This window comes from Leptonotus elevatus, chromosome 21, assembly GCF_054856555.1.
Source record: "Leptonotus elevatus isolate MCC_2025b chromosome 21, RoL_Lele_1.0, whole genome shotgun sequence".
In the NCBI taxonomy this organism is placed as follows: domain Eukaryota; kingdom Metazoa; phylum Chordata; class Actinopteri; order Syngnathiformes; family Syngnathidae; genus Leptonotus; species Leptonotus elevatus.
Genome location: NC_141259.1, coordinates 4,211,715 through 4,227,033, shown reverse-complemented (window position 1 = coordinate 4,227,033; position 15,319 = coordinate 4,211,715). Strand labels below are relative to the sequence as shown.

At 38.9% G+C, this 15,319-nt stretch overlaps 1 protein-coding gene across 3 annotated transcripts in view; it reads left to right on the top strand.

Annotated features, from left to right (window-relative positions):
* ctnnd2a (catenin (cadherin-associated protein), delta 2a) overlaps positions 1–13,854 on the top strand; it is a 251,414-nt gene extending 237,560 nt beyond the window's left edge. For 2 of the 3 annotated variants that reach the window (XM_086066020.1, XM_086066019.1), the window contains exons 22-25: positions 2,633–2,759; positions 9,699–9,830; positions 10,041–10,111; positions 11,778–13,854. In XM_086066020.1, the coding sequence (XP_085922146.1) occupies positions 2,633–2,759; positions 9,699–9,830; positions 10,041–10,111; positions 11,778–12,200 (753 nt within the window). In that variant the 3' untranslated portion in view covers positions 12,201–13,854. The remainder of the gene's footprint in view (positions 1–2,632; positions 2,760–9,698; positions 9,831–10,040; positions 10,112–11,777) is intronic. The other variant, XM_086066021.1, reaches the window with a different exon arrangement.
* Positions 13,855–15,319: the final 1,465 nt, after the last annotated feature.

Genomic DNA, 15,319 nt, shown 5'->3' with positions numbered 1-15,319 from the left:
CACCCTTAAAGACCCTTGCGGCTCAATCGAGGACCCGATGAACGATCTGCATCCACGAGCGGCAGATTGCTCCCATCACTCATTGCGAAATGCATTCATTATTCAATACTCAGTGACTGTGTTCATTTGAGCAACATGACACTTTGACAGTGTCCAATTGAGGGGTGGCGGCATGTACCATCAGGAGGTTACATGGCTTATAATGAGATGTGTTTTGGGTGGGAGGAAGAGTAAGCTGATGGATACATGGGAAGAATATGGATGGTTGGAATGGATCTACCTTTTGACGCAGCGGGTGAGCCACCTTCTATTTGTCTTCATTGCTTTGGCGAGAAAGTCAAGGGAGGACACAGCCTACTTCCTGATCCTTTGCTCTGTATCTCTTTCTGCTTGCCTCGCTCATTACTGTCCCGCCATTACTCTCCGTGCTCCTCCCTGCTCTCATTACTTCCTGTCATCTTTTGTCTCACTTGTTCTCCTCTCTTCTCTTTCTGGCTCATCTAATTCATCCTCCTCCTTCTCCTCCTCTCAAGCCATTCCGCTTAAATGATTCAGCCTACCATCTCCAATGTATGCACGTCAGAACTCGCTGCTAAGCTTTTGCCCCCCAGACAGCAAAGCAATGATGGAGCACATCTCCATTTATATTTTTATCATCTACTTGTGGTTTGTATTCAGAGGTAGCCAATTATCGTAATGCTAAATTGAATTGGGTTCCAGCTCTGTGATTGTTGCGGACTATCATAATCCATTTTTTAAAAGTGCTTTGCGCCAATCACTGCTAAACCAACACACACACGCATAGAGAAAAGCCACTGGCTCTGCAGTAATTATTCATGCCAACTTTTTGTGTTAAAATGTCCCTGTCCCTGTAAAAAAAAAAGTAATAAGACGATGCTCGGGCTTGATGCAAATGTCTTCGATTGTGTTGGCCAGTTGTTTTGTGGGTGTTTTTTTCCCCTCCGTTCTCAGTGTTCAGAATCATATAATTAACGAGGTGATTGATGTGATTATGACATTTTTGGCACTAGAAGTACATTTTGGAACAGACAGCTGAGGATGAATAGAAAGGACAATTGATTGAATGAGGCTGTCACTTTTGTTTCAACAAACCGACAATGTAGTGGATCTGCTCCTCTTAGATTTACACTGATTTTGGTTGAACCTAATAATTTGATTTGCTTCAGGTGAGTATACTGTATCTGTCTATCTTACCTTTTCCACTTCTCTTTCTTAATGTTTCCACCAAATAGTTGAACTGAACTTTAGTAAGGAATCCTGCAAAAGTGAGACCTCTGTATTTTAACAAGCTGCTGCACTAAAAACCTAAAAATCGTGTTGCTCTTCAGAAATATAGTGAGAATTTCCCAAATACAACTAGCGGATTTCCAATATAAGGGTGTTGTTTTTTCTAATGTTGCTAGAAATTTTATTTTCAGTCTTGATGAACATATTACATGTGCAGCTTTTCCTAAATAAGTTAAGAGAACATTTCAAGGAAGTTTCAAAAATACACACTACCTGGTGCTGTGATATGTTTGTTTGTTTTAAGTTAATCTAAGTGTCAAATATTTACAACAGATCACATCATAGATCACATTATAGAATTTTTATAATTAATCTTTACCTCAAATTGTTGAAATTATGACAGATAGGTGAACATTCCAAAAAATGTATCTAATCATATTGACAATATAAAAATGGAAATTGTATTATTTTAATTGTAATATTTTTTATGTGTTAATTTACTAATTTCAAGTATTTTATTTTCGGCCGATACCGGCCATATTTCAAAGGATCGAGTAAACACAACGGCACCCTCTATTGGCTGTTTTACATGAACTAAATGGCATGCATGGCTGATGGAAGGTTCTAAGTGAATTGTGTTCATGTCAGCCCTCTTTCATATGTTAATTAAATTCATTGCCAGCCATTTTAGAAAATTTCAAAAATTTCAATACCCACACAATATTGTGTTCAATAATTATATACACCAAATCTGACAAATGACAGAATAGACTCACTCGTTTCTGCCTTTTTCTGTTCTTTTATAATCAACAATAGAAAAATGTAGGTTGCATAAAATGCATCCATTGACTCTCAAACTGTGTTTATTTTGTGTAAAAATGGACAATGATGTCATGTACTGGTGGGTGTGCATCAGTAAAGTTGTTTCCAGGTCTGAAGCATTTACAGTGGAGTATATTCAGATTTTCTGAAGAAATATGCAATTGACAAATATACTTCTCAATGACGGTGAATTAAGATGTTTGAGTATATGTATGCTTATAAGGTTTGAGTAGGAATTAACCTAAATGTCATTATGTTTGTTATAATTGTTGCTGCGTTTGTAGATGTCACAAAAACAAAAACAAAAATCAAGGATGCATGTTCTGTATTGATAGCACACAAAATTTGCGTTGTATCACGGCGTGCTTTTCTAACACGTTAATATCTTGCCAATCATTGACGTGATAGGGCGTGGGACCATTAGCATTAGTGTCTAGCTTCGTTGTACTCCGATCACCGTTTCACAAGCAGGAGTCTCCGTTTTTGGCTCACACACAAACATACAATACTATGCCTTTTATACTCTATTATCAGTGTCTCTTCTTATGTATTTTTACTCCAGGATGGCTACTCCCAGTATCACTTTGTGGGCTCTGCCTCCACAATAGAGCGAGACCGACAGAGACCATACTCTTCCTCTCGAACTCCCTCCGTATCCCCTATCAGGACATCCCCAAACAACCGCTCCGGTGAGTAAACGACAACAGTTACGATCAAGGGTGAGTGTGTGTGTGAGAGCGTAGGAGCCATGCTGTCACCAACATACCATAATTGCGCCAAGTACATGAAGTCATTCAAGTTTAGGTTTAATATTTAATTTGAACTCAATTTAACCTTGTATAATTTTACATTGCTTGCAAAGATCAGTGCTGGCTTGCAGAGTTCACGTCCACTTACAAAAGTCTTCTTTGAACTATTAAAGTACTTCATAAAACATACAGGGTCAAAATCAGCTTTTTTCCCCCCACATAGACAAGTCATCAAAGGTGTCATTGAAGACTTCCTTCTAAGGTCTTTTTGGTGCTAATGTTTGAAGGTTTTTTCTTGTTGTTTTTTGCTACTTGAATTACTTTAGTGTCTTGATCTGTTATTTTGAAAGTTGAAATGTGGGTTAATAGCATGACCTATTTAACAGAAATTGAGTTTCTTCTGATTTATTTTATTGTACCCCACGAATGGGGATACATTTGAGTCATAGTCAATGCTTCATTGTTTTTCCTCTTCTTTTTTGTGCTCAGAATAATTCATGATATCCTTCTTTTCATAGATACTTTTTTATTCACAACAATCACTGGTAACAATTGATGTGAGCTGACACATATACTGAAAACCTGATTGATGTGTTGAACCTTCATAGTATATACTGTATACAATTAAACAACGAATTCTAGCTCCAAACTGTTCTGCTTTAATTTAACAGATTTAAAAAAAAAAAAAAAAAAGTCATCATGGTTTACTGTCCGCTATTTTCATATAAATTAAAATGATTTAAAACACAAATCAAATGTCAAATAGCCTCCTGGAATGGACTGCGTTTAACATGAGAAATGTCAACGACAAAGCATTGATCACTTTGCGGTCAGTCTGCTGACATGTGGGCTGAAAAGTAGTTAGAATCTGTGCTCACCACCCACAGACTTGAAGCATGATTACCGTTAGCCTTTAGCTTGAGCCCAGTGGCCTTCATGCTTTGCTAAGTGCGCATTAGCTGTTAGCATTTGTCGTCAAGGAGCCTTTAGCTGCGCTTTCTCCGCATCAGGCTTAGCAGGCTGATGAGGCAGAAAAGTACTTTTCCTTCCTCCCAGCTTAGAGTGGTCTTCAAGGACCCAGTGAAGGAACCGTGTGTGTGTGGGTGCGTGTGGGTGTGTGTGGGTGGGTTGGGTGTGTGTGTGGGGGGGCGTGTGTGCGTGCGTGCGTGCGCGCGCGTGCGTGCGCGCGTGTGTGTGGTGTAGACAGCAAAGGGAGGGATGATAAAAAAGAGTGTGAGAGAAGAATTAGGTATTAAAGGACTGTTATGGGATGAGGATTTGACCTTGGACAGTGACATTGAAATGTTCATCATATTCGTGTGTATGTGTTTGTGAGGGTATAATATATCGCATCTATTCACCTCTCCGCCACCTTCTACTCTTCCAGTAATCCTTCTTTCTTGTCCCTTCCTCCTCTGATGGCACACACTCACACATGAATGTGCATCTGTATCTTCTGCCTGCATATGCTCCATGATTTGGCCCCCTAGAGACGGATCAAAGGAGAGGGGGTAATGATGGTGGAGTGAAAGTGTGTGTGCGTGCGTGTGTGTGGGTGTGTTAGTGGATAGGGGGAAAAGACATAACGAGTTTGCAGGGAAGGTGTCAGGCGGTTTTGATGGCAGGGAAGGGAGAAGGAGACCTTTACGTCCACCATGGTTGCCGTGGGGATCCTGCTGTGTTTAGAACTGATAGAACAAGGCTCCCAGCTAGCATGCCACTGTAACCAGGGGTGATGGGAACATCTCAGTGGGTGCCAGGTCACAGGAATCTACTGCAGAGGTGTGAAATAATAATAATAATAATAATAATAATAATAATAATAAAAAGGATGAACAAATCCTCTTCTTGTGTTTATCTTGTTCAGGGGTGGACAAAGCTGGGTAGAAATAAATAAATTCCACATAGTGTAACTGATTAGAAAACTAAACAGGGTTATTGACAATTCCAAGCTTACATCTCAAGTCAAAATGACTTAATGAAACTTAATGAAAGGAAGCTCGCCGCTCAATGAAAAGCATTGGACTTTGGATCGTCGTAATTTGATTTGTGAATATTATTTTGATTTCAAAATGTTTTGAAATGTTTGACTATACCAATCTGCCTAGTTTGTCACTTTAATTAGGGATGTGTTGGCCACCGTGGTGGTTATAACTCCCATAAATCAGTATATACCAGCAAATATTTTTCAACATCTCCATCAAAAAATATAATTTTAGCCCGCTTCAACCGAACACAGCATTGTGATGTACATAGACCATGATACTTTGCACCACTGAGCCAATAGGAGCGCATGACAATTACATTTCTTTGTCACTGCTGTTATTATGTGCAAAATAGGAGCCCCCCCCCCCCCATATTAAGAGTTTTTACTTGATGATCATCGTATCGTGAGGTTCATATCGCAATGTTTATCGTTTTGTGACACATTGTTACATCCCTAGTTTTTATGCAGCAGTCATAGGCAAAAGTAAAATGCCGTTTGTTTTCACCGTGTAAAGAAAGCATTTGCATTGCGGAAATATGAGAAATGCCCGGATGTTCAGAAATGTCTGATGTACAGTGTTCCCTTGTTTTCTGCTGGTGGTTAGGTTCCAAAAAATATATAAATAATAATAATAATAATCCGCGAGGTAGTTATAGATTTATGTTTTACATTTATTATAAATGTTTTAAGGCTCTAAAACATTCTCAATGTTCAAACCTTCATACATTTTATAAAATAGGTACATTACAGTAAAAAAAAAAAAATTTTAAACATACAAAATTGCACACACAAAAAATAATCGAAGCAGCAAGGCCGTGAAAAGTGAACCGCGTTAAAGCGAGGGCACAAATTTCTTTTTTTTTAATATGTCCTCCTTTTTTACCTTATGGAAGTGGCCACCCTAACCTTAGCTCACTACATTTTCCCACCATAAGACTGTTAGTAGCTAATCAGTCCAAGTATGTATGTAGTAAGCCATAAGTTACTGCTAACACAGTAAACCAAGGAGCAATATATTAGAAAGTCTGTACCTAATATTGTGGCCAGATGGTGTAAGTGGCTGTTGTCATAACATCAATTGTTTTGTGGCTATTTACAAGAGAGTGGGTAGTTTTTTACGCCATCATGTTGGCCACCCCAATCTATGTATACAGTCCTGCTCACCATTATTGGCACCCATGAAGGTAAAATACATAATGTGGAATATCTTCTTGAAAAAAATAATCAAGTAAATCCTTTTGTGTTTTACATCAAACGTGTGTTTTATCCTAAAGACCAAATGTTTAAAAAACAATTTAAAACAATAAACAATGGGCGGGAAAAAAATAGAAATTTTAAAATGTGTCACTGGTATTGGCACCCTTTCATGTAAATCAGTATGGAAACACCATTGTGACTCACTTTTGGTAAATCACAAATGAGAATTCCCTGTTCTAAATTGTCTGTGCCCAATTGACATGTATTAACCAATGAATGATGACTTTGATGTTTTAAAAAGCCACCTGTTATCCCCTTTTCTTTTGTCAAAATCGTAAAAACAAAGGAGCTGTCTGAGGACATCAGCAGTGTGATTAATCACAAACGCAAGACCTCCAAAGGGAATAGAGCCATCTCCAAAGATTTGGGTAACCCCTTTTCAGCAGTGTGTAATGGTATTAAGAAGTTTGATGAGCATGGAACTGTCAAGAACCTCCATGGATGTGGGGGGAAGAGAGAAATTGAAGATAGAAGTCTTCGACGGTTGGTGCGAATGGTGGAAAAAACACCACATTAAACATCCAAAGACATGAAAGCCAACCTGGAACAGTTTGGGGTCATGGTTTCAAGAAGCACCATACGCCACACACTGAACCAAAAACAGGGCTTCATGGGCGAAGACCATTCCTGAGACAGACATACAAAAAATGGCTAACCTTTGCCAAGGAGTACCTGGACAAACCACAATTATTTTTGGGAAACTGTTCTGTGGGCAGATTAGAAAAATAGAGCTTTTCCGCAATGCACGCCAACAATTTCTGTACAGACAACGCAATGAAGCTTCCAAGGAAAAGAACACCCTCCCTACAGTTAAGCATGATGGAGGATCCATCATTCTGGGGGGCTGCTTTGCTGCATCTGGTACTGGAGGCCTTGATCGTATCACAGGAATCATGAAACCAGAGAATTATCAAGACATTCTAGGGCAGGGGTGTCAAACTCATATTAGCTCAGGGGCCGCATGGAGGAAAATATATTACCGGATCGGTAAAAAAATGGTATAGAACTTTTTTGCCATCAATTATACACATATTTTCGTTATTTGTGGGCCAGCCCTAAATTACGGAGCTCAACTGTAATCATATTGTTCGTAATCATAATAACATGAATGCAAATGGAACGCGGCAACACTTTGCCCGTTTGAGTTCCGGATGTGTTGAATCTACCTGTTTTGCATATATATATTGTTCCCAGAATGAATTGTGGGACGCAGTTAATGAAGTTATAAGGATGTTAATCCTTGTCATATGTATTTGTGCTCCCAGTAATTGAATTTATGTCATATTTAACACGTTTATGTTTGTCTATGATTTAAAAAAAAAAAAAAAAAGTTAAACAAACCGTAAAATAATGACATCCAGGACGATTCTGTGTATAAGTTGCATTGCTCATCTGAGGATTGCTTGTGAAATTACAAATTCATGTGTTTTGATTGTGGCCAGCTAATTAATTGGTCCGACTTACTTTCCAAAATCGCCTCGCGTCTCAGATTAAACCCCTTTGCGGGCCTGATCCGGCCCGCAGGCCGTATGTTTGACACCACTCTTCTAGAGGGACATTTCCTACCAAGTGTTAGACAACTTGGTAGGAGACAAAGGTCATGGGTCCTCCAGAAGGACAAAGACCCAAAGCACACATCCAAAAGCATACAGGAATTGTTAAAAAGCAATGTTCTTAAGCTTTTTTTTTTGGGGATGAAAGTTGGCCTTAACTTGTGTGTGCATACAATACATGCAGTCGCTTGTATAAAAAATAAACCAAAAAAACTGTGAGGCAGATAAGAGCTGATGAATTTTTCTTTAGCATTTAAATGTCAAGTACAGAGGATTTAGACCATAATAGGTAATCCTTTTGTATTCAAATAGCGAAAGAGAAGTTCTAAAGACATCTGTTTAAAAGCCTTTATTCTCTTTGGGTAGTTTTTCCTTACTGCTGTCATCATGATATAGGAGGTGCGTCACAAAGAACAAAGGCTTCTTTTTTTTTGTCCTTATTTTTAGTCTTGCATTGAAATGAGGAAAATTCTTCCTTTTACACAAAGGGAGAGTGTTCATATAATTAGATTGAGAAAATATATGCACTCACTTGTATAGAGCGCTATTGTAATTGACAACGTCAGCAAGATACAGCATAACCTCCTAATGCAAAATTTCTAATTTCAAATATTAATATATTGTGAAGTTAATTCATTTGTGTCCGCCCTAAACTGTCAGTGTCAAAATCTATAGGCACTTTTTTTTTTACATTATTGTAAGTATTTTTAACTGCCATATAAATAAAAAAGAGATGTTAACCAATGTAAAATATAATTTAACTAAAATAAAGTAGCATGGACTGTCGTGGAAGATAACTGACAGAAGCATAATGGTGTGTGAACAAGAATTTGTTTTACTTTTCCCTTGTGGTGTTTTTGTTTTGTCATTGTTGGAATCAACACATTTTGTTTTTTGATCAATAGGCGACATAAGAACACATTTTGACTGTTGTTCATCTATTTGTATTTATTGTATTTGGATGTGATGTAATTATTGCGCAATGGAAGTAGTTTGTACCATTGTAAGTTAAGTGATATTTAATTAATATTGATTAATTTAATTGATATTTAACTAATATTATACTGAACAACTCAATACATTTAATTGCTGGTTCTATGGCTGTCATCACACGTTTATTTTCTCTGCCAATGCTGACATAAACAAACAGAAACCAAACACACTTGTGAGGTTAATTTGGCATATTATGACATGTTTGTAGTTTGCAGCGGCAAATGACATTTTCCAATGTTTCCCCCCTCCCTGTAGCTAAATAAAACCTCTCAGTATGATGCAGTAAAGTTGCTCACCACTGCAGCCCCACAGTTACCTGCAAAGTCAGACTGAACTGTTCCAGACTGAGTATTTTTAGAGTGTCCTTCACTTTGAAGCCTCCGGCTAATCTTGCAGTGCATTAATGCACTACACATATGTGGAGTAGTTGCAGGAATGTTTAGCTAAGCAAACTGAGGGGGCTGATACTCGGGCAGGCGAGCAGGTAGGCAGCATTTTGGCAATCCCATGTGTCAAGATAAGAGAGACTGAGTAAGCACTTTGAATATGCTATAAGGGGATTGCATTGCAGAGCGAGAGAGGGGGGGGAGAGAGAGAGAGAGAGAGAGAGAGAGAGAGAGAGAGAGAGAGAGAGAGAGAGAGAGAGAGAGAGAGAGAGAGAGAGAGAGAGAGAGAGAGAGGTTAACAGTAGTTTCAACTATTGTAGCGTTTAAGTGTCTTTGTGTGTATGCAGTGATGCATTCATGTGTATGAAATAGAGTTGTGCTGAAAAGGTTAACAATACAACTGGTAAAATATAATCCCATTTGAATCTGTCAGAGTAATCTCCACACTAGCAAACAAACAAAACTAAACTAAATGGTTAGAATGGTTGTTTTATACATCATACATTTTGATTTGTTAACTATGTCAAATAAGAAATTTGTATATGTGTAAGTAGGTGAATATATATGCTGACATGGAGTAATGATTATGCACCTTGGAAGGCCAGAATGACTCATGCATGCACAAATTTGGTCATGCAGAAGTGTGAGTTCTCATGCTGTCCTCATTATTTTTGTGTCTGTGTATTTGTGTGTGCGTGTGTAGCGAGCGCTCCGGCCTCTCCAAGAGAGATGATGAGTCTGAAGGAACGCAAGATGGACTACGATTCCACAGCAACCAACGCCGGTTTCCATAGCAACAAAGGCGAGCACACATCCCGGAAAGATGGCATGGCAGGTGTGAACGACTGTGTGTGCGCGCGTGTGTGGGGAATTTTTCTTTTCCTTATTGTTGTCTTTTTTTGTGTTATTTTTGTTTGGTCAGTGGCATTTTTTTCTTTTAGTTCTGGTTCCTTGAATGTTGTTGTACTTTTCATTTTTTTCTTCTTTTTTTTTATGTGGCCCTCCACATGTAAATGTCACTATTAACCTGTTTTTCCCATTCAAGTGTCCTGTGGAACATCTACATTGTTCCGAAACTCATACCTGACTGCCAGTGATGATATCAAACCAAACCAGGTGAGCTAATAGCACAAAAAATGTCAAATAGCATGTCCAGCATGTCCTCACGTTGGCATAAGTGAGCTTGATCGAATTTGAAAAGTGTCCCAGTCTTATCGAATTCCTCAATTAGTGGCTTCTGTTCTAAAAGATGGCATGCATCAATAAGAGATACAAAATTCCTCACCTTATTTATTCTCCCTTTATTTTATTTACTATTAATTCCCTCTGTACCAGCATGACCTTACTGATATGAAAAATGAAAGGCCACAACCACAAAAATAAGTGTTGCTTTACAATAAGGAAAATATTATCAAATAGTGAACAATTCATCAAAAAGACACCTTGAGTTGTGTAATTCCACTGCAAGGTGCAGTTTACCGTCAAACTAAACATAAGGGTATTACACATTTATTTATAATAACCACAAAGCTTTGCCATAGGGCAGTGGTTCTCAAATGGGGGTACACTTACCCCTGGGACTCCATGAAGGCATCTCAGGGGGTACGTGATATTTTAAAATATATTTATAAAGTAGCACCAATGCTAAAAAAGAGCTTGATCACAGCATTTGCCTCCCTGCCATCATGAGTGACAAAGATACTTGGTGAAGTACAAGCCCAATTTTCTCACAAAATGTAAAATACTCAATTCAGTGCAATAATTGTTGTAAAGTCTTATTTTTAATTATATATTTTTGCAGTTTTTGCTTTTAAAAAAATATAATGATTTCTTTTTGAGAACAGATCTTAATTATGATTCGGAATAAGGACACAATTATTTGTATGTGCACAAATCTTTATACTTAACCAATCAGAATACACCATTGACATGCTAACCGATAGTCGTAGTTTTAGAAACATATGTATACAGTGCAGTACAGTGTATACAACCACTTACGGATTCACCGCACACAATTTTTTGGAATATTTTTAAAATATTTGTTGTGGGCGGGAGAGCCAACCCCCATTTTTAATTGAAAACGCTTATTGGCGGTATAGTCCCGCTTACTCATTATTTTAATTTTATTTTTTTAGGTAAAACAACAAAAAATTTACTTAAAAAAAATCTTTGCAATTATCATGAGCTTCATTTATTCACAGATTTTTCTATTTGCCGGGTGACTCGCACTCACAGGCATATATTCTTTATCCACTACAGAAAATAACTAAAATGACAACATCTTCCTGATTCATTTACAATAGTAGTGGAAGAATAATTACTATTCTTCTTTGTTTGTATCTGCGTAGCTGTATTGTACAAGAGTGCAGGTTTGTATACATTTGATAACAAGGACTCAATCAATAGATCCAAAAGGGCCAAAAAGTGGTACTTTATTTCATGTTATTTTGGCAACTTTTCACAATGGAAACACAAATTTGGAACGACAGTGCATGCTCAAATGAATGCTGTTCTGTGAAAAACACTTATGTCCATTTTTTAAAAAAAAAATACGTTTATGGGATGAAACGTTCAAAAAAATAATAATTAATGGACATAAGTGTTTTTCACAGGACAGCGACAATATATGCAGCATGTGCCCACTGCTTTTACTCCTTTGGTGTTTATCCACACTGCCTGAAATCCTTCTTTTCCATCACCTCACCTTCCACCTCCCTCCATACCTCACTTCACTGCCCTTCAACCACAACCCGTCTCCTCCCCGACACTACATCCTCAACAGGCCCCCGTCCAGCCCTGCACCATACCCCCGCAACCTCAGAAGGACAGTCCGTCTACAGCCGTGCTAAAAGACTATGACCACTACCCACCCCCTCCCTCCTTCCCCCAGCCTCTGCCTCCGCAGCCGCCCCCTCACAGTCAGAGCCGGAGCTTCGACGAGACCTACTACGAGGACCAGGGACCACCGCCGCCTGCGTCCAACCAGCCCCAGCCGCAGGTCCAACCACAGGCCCAACCTCAGGCCCAACCCCAGCAGCCTCCCAGCAGCGCCGGGCCTCCCCGGGACCCACGGGAGGACCTGCGCATGCATCTGGGCCTCAAGTCCACCGGCAACTATGTAGACTTCTATTCAGCATCGCGGCCGTACAGCGAACTGAACTACGAGACCAGCCACTATCCAGCCTCACCTGACTCGTGGGTCTAATTAGACTGATGATGATGATGATGATGATGATGATGATGATGATGATGATGATGATGATGATGATGATGATGAGGGGTTAAAAAGTGTCTCTGTGTGGAGGGATTTTTTTTTTCCAAGCACATCAAGTTTGCATAGTATTCTTGAACCCCCTGACAAGGACTTGTTATGCTCTCTCAAAACAAAAGCAAGAAAACGTAATGAAGTCAGGTCAAGTGACAAACAATGCATGTGCATGCATTTTCTTTCTTTTTTTTCCCCCACCACTGCTCAGTTTATGTCTTTAATCTCAGCCCCGGTCAACTGAGTGAGTGCAAGGTGTGAAGGGCCAAATATCCAGTGGGCAGAATAAATTGAGAAAGAAAGCAAAGGATAAGGCACAGGGAGATGACTAAAGAAGAGGAGGTGAGCGAGGGATGAGCGTATAATGGCGATGGAATGAGTAAAGCGCTTTTATTCGCGGGAGAAGTCCTGACCTTTTGTTGAGAGGAAGAGAGGATGAGTTGCACGAGGTGACTCCAAGGAAGAATGGAGGCACATCTGATATGAGGAGAAAAGTGGGTTTTCCTACTTTACTTAAACGTAGCACCGCTTCTTTTTTTTTCTTTTTTTGTTATTGTTGTTGTTGCCTTTTTGCCTATGGAAGCCTCTGGATTTATTTTAAAGGAATGTCATCATTTTTTTCTACTTTTTTAGATTTTTCAAGAAGTCATTTTATGTATTGCAGATGTAACGGTACGCACACGAGAAAAGCAACAAAAAGATGTAAAATAAGAACACAAGGAGCAGATGTTGCAAGTCAGCACAAATCCCAGCTTTGCCGTATTTGTGTTGGTCGACCTTCATCCAATTGGTGGAAACTGGAAATGCACACATGCGGAGAAGTGCTTTTTCACTGCCTAAAAAAAAAAAGAATACATTTCCAAGCACTGTTTGTGTTTGGGAAGGTTTGCCTTGTCTTCAGTGGGGAGCATCATCACTTCGGCAGGAGTCAATATTGTACAAGACAATGTCAACTAAAGTCAAAAAAGAACAAGAAAGACGTTGCCAAACTTTGACCCCTCTTGGATCAATCGGATGACTTTAACAGACGTTCCGTCTCGGTTTTCACACGCTGACTGGATGTCTCGCTCTGCTGTTCGTAACTTTTTTGTTGCTGTGCCCCCTATCTGGATATTGCTGGGAATTGTGGGTAACGTCTCACTGCCCTTTGTGTCAGCTGAGCAAATGTGGGCGTGTGTACGGGTGAGTGTGTGTTTGTGTGCATGTAAGTGACGGAACGCGTGGCTTGTGCGTAGACGCATTAACTCGGGTGAGCGTATTTATGCATGCATGTGTGTGTTGCGTGTCTGTGCGTGTGCGGGTTTCTGTACAAATCAATGTCCACGCAAGGCATTCCGACCGACAGTCCGTCCGGTTTTGCTAATCTCGGTCAAATCACTAGAATGAATTGTTGATATAGAATGACAAATCTATAAATATATGAATATAAATATAAATATATCATTTTTATGTGCAGATATCCGTGTCACTAAAGTGCAACCAATGTTTGCAGAGAGAGAGAAAAAAATAATGTGGTGTACAAACAAAACTTAAGTTTACTTGCTCTAATCGTGGAAACTGCGGCTCCCTGGCGCCCTGCCCGCCCTCCCCCTAATGACACTAAAGAGAAATCCTACCTGAAGATGCTCAGGCTCTGGTTAGAGTTGTGTGTTATTGTGTATCCATGCTTCTTAAATGACCCTGCTGAGAAAGGATCGTACTTGAACACAAGGAGAAATAAAAAATTTAAAAAGACTCTTTACAAACAAATGTCATTGAGTTTTTCTGCAAGTTGAAGTGATTATTTAGTGTATGCAAATATCACATTTTACATCCACTTTTCCATTGCATGATACCTACTGAGCTCACCATGGTTATACCTCTTAGTGACCTTTGTCCACTGACAAACCAGGGTTCTATGGTTCCAAGCTGATACCATTAGGTAGTCCTTGGTCAAGAAAAATTGTCACTTACAAAGATACATTAAAAATATGTGTTTACTATTATGATGAATTCGAGGCAGAGTGTAAATTTCATGAATAGGCATGTGTTGATGACAACAATGATGTAATTATTAGGGATGTTGTTGATTGCTTTGATTCAGATCGATACCAGTACAAGTATTCAAATGTTTAGAAGTCACCAATACTGATTTCAAGTACCAATACTACTAGTTTTGTTACATAAACCCAAAAAAAGACAGATGCATTTAAAGAAAGACCTATATATTTCAATATAACATTTTCCCCTAAAAATGCATGAAACTAATGGCAATTTTCTATTCTTCTAATTTCCAATTGCTAGTCCTTGATCGTGAAACTGCCTCGAGTATGATACCTTGAAATATGGCCGGAACCGATACCTGGCATCGGTACTCGTCCGTCCCTAATTATTACACTCTAAAAAGAGAATTATTGAACCAATTTAAGATTACAAATTGAATGGTTGATCAATTTAAAAAAAATTGCTTCAATCGGTAACACACGGTGGAAATAAATTAATACAAAGTGAATATGTTAAGTTTAATTGATTATGAGTTCATTAAACTTAATATATAAAATTTTTATTTTCTGTTACGCCCCCGACCCAAGATCAAGAAACCTTTTCACGCATCCCCACCAACTCTCTGCCGGGACTATAAAGAGTATCATTTTTGTCTAAGAAATTGTTTTAAATAAGCCTCTGCATAACATTGTATCCTTAATAACGTTTTTTTTTTTTAAAGAGACATATACGGTAGATCACCTTACAACAGTCTACAACAGAAAATAATTGACGGGCAGCAATTTGCCCGAAATAAAAATAATAATTGTTCCACTGCCATCTACTGTAGTGAATGTGCAATTACACTTTTTTCTACTACGGCCCAAAAATAGTCACACGCTCCAACCCTGGCATTGCACCTTTCCCACCCCACTATTTGAGGACTGTCTAAAGGAGAGACAGCTACGATGACATACAGTTGTACACCACAATTACATGATGACCAGGTGGGTGAATTTCGCTGCAATTTTATTCCTCTACAGTTGAGTCATGAACAGCTGAGGTTATTGTGACAGTATTTCTCAGTTTTCAAAAGC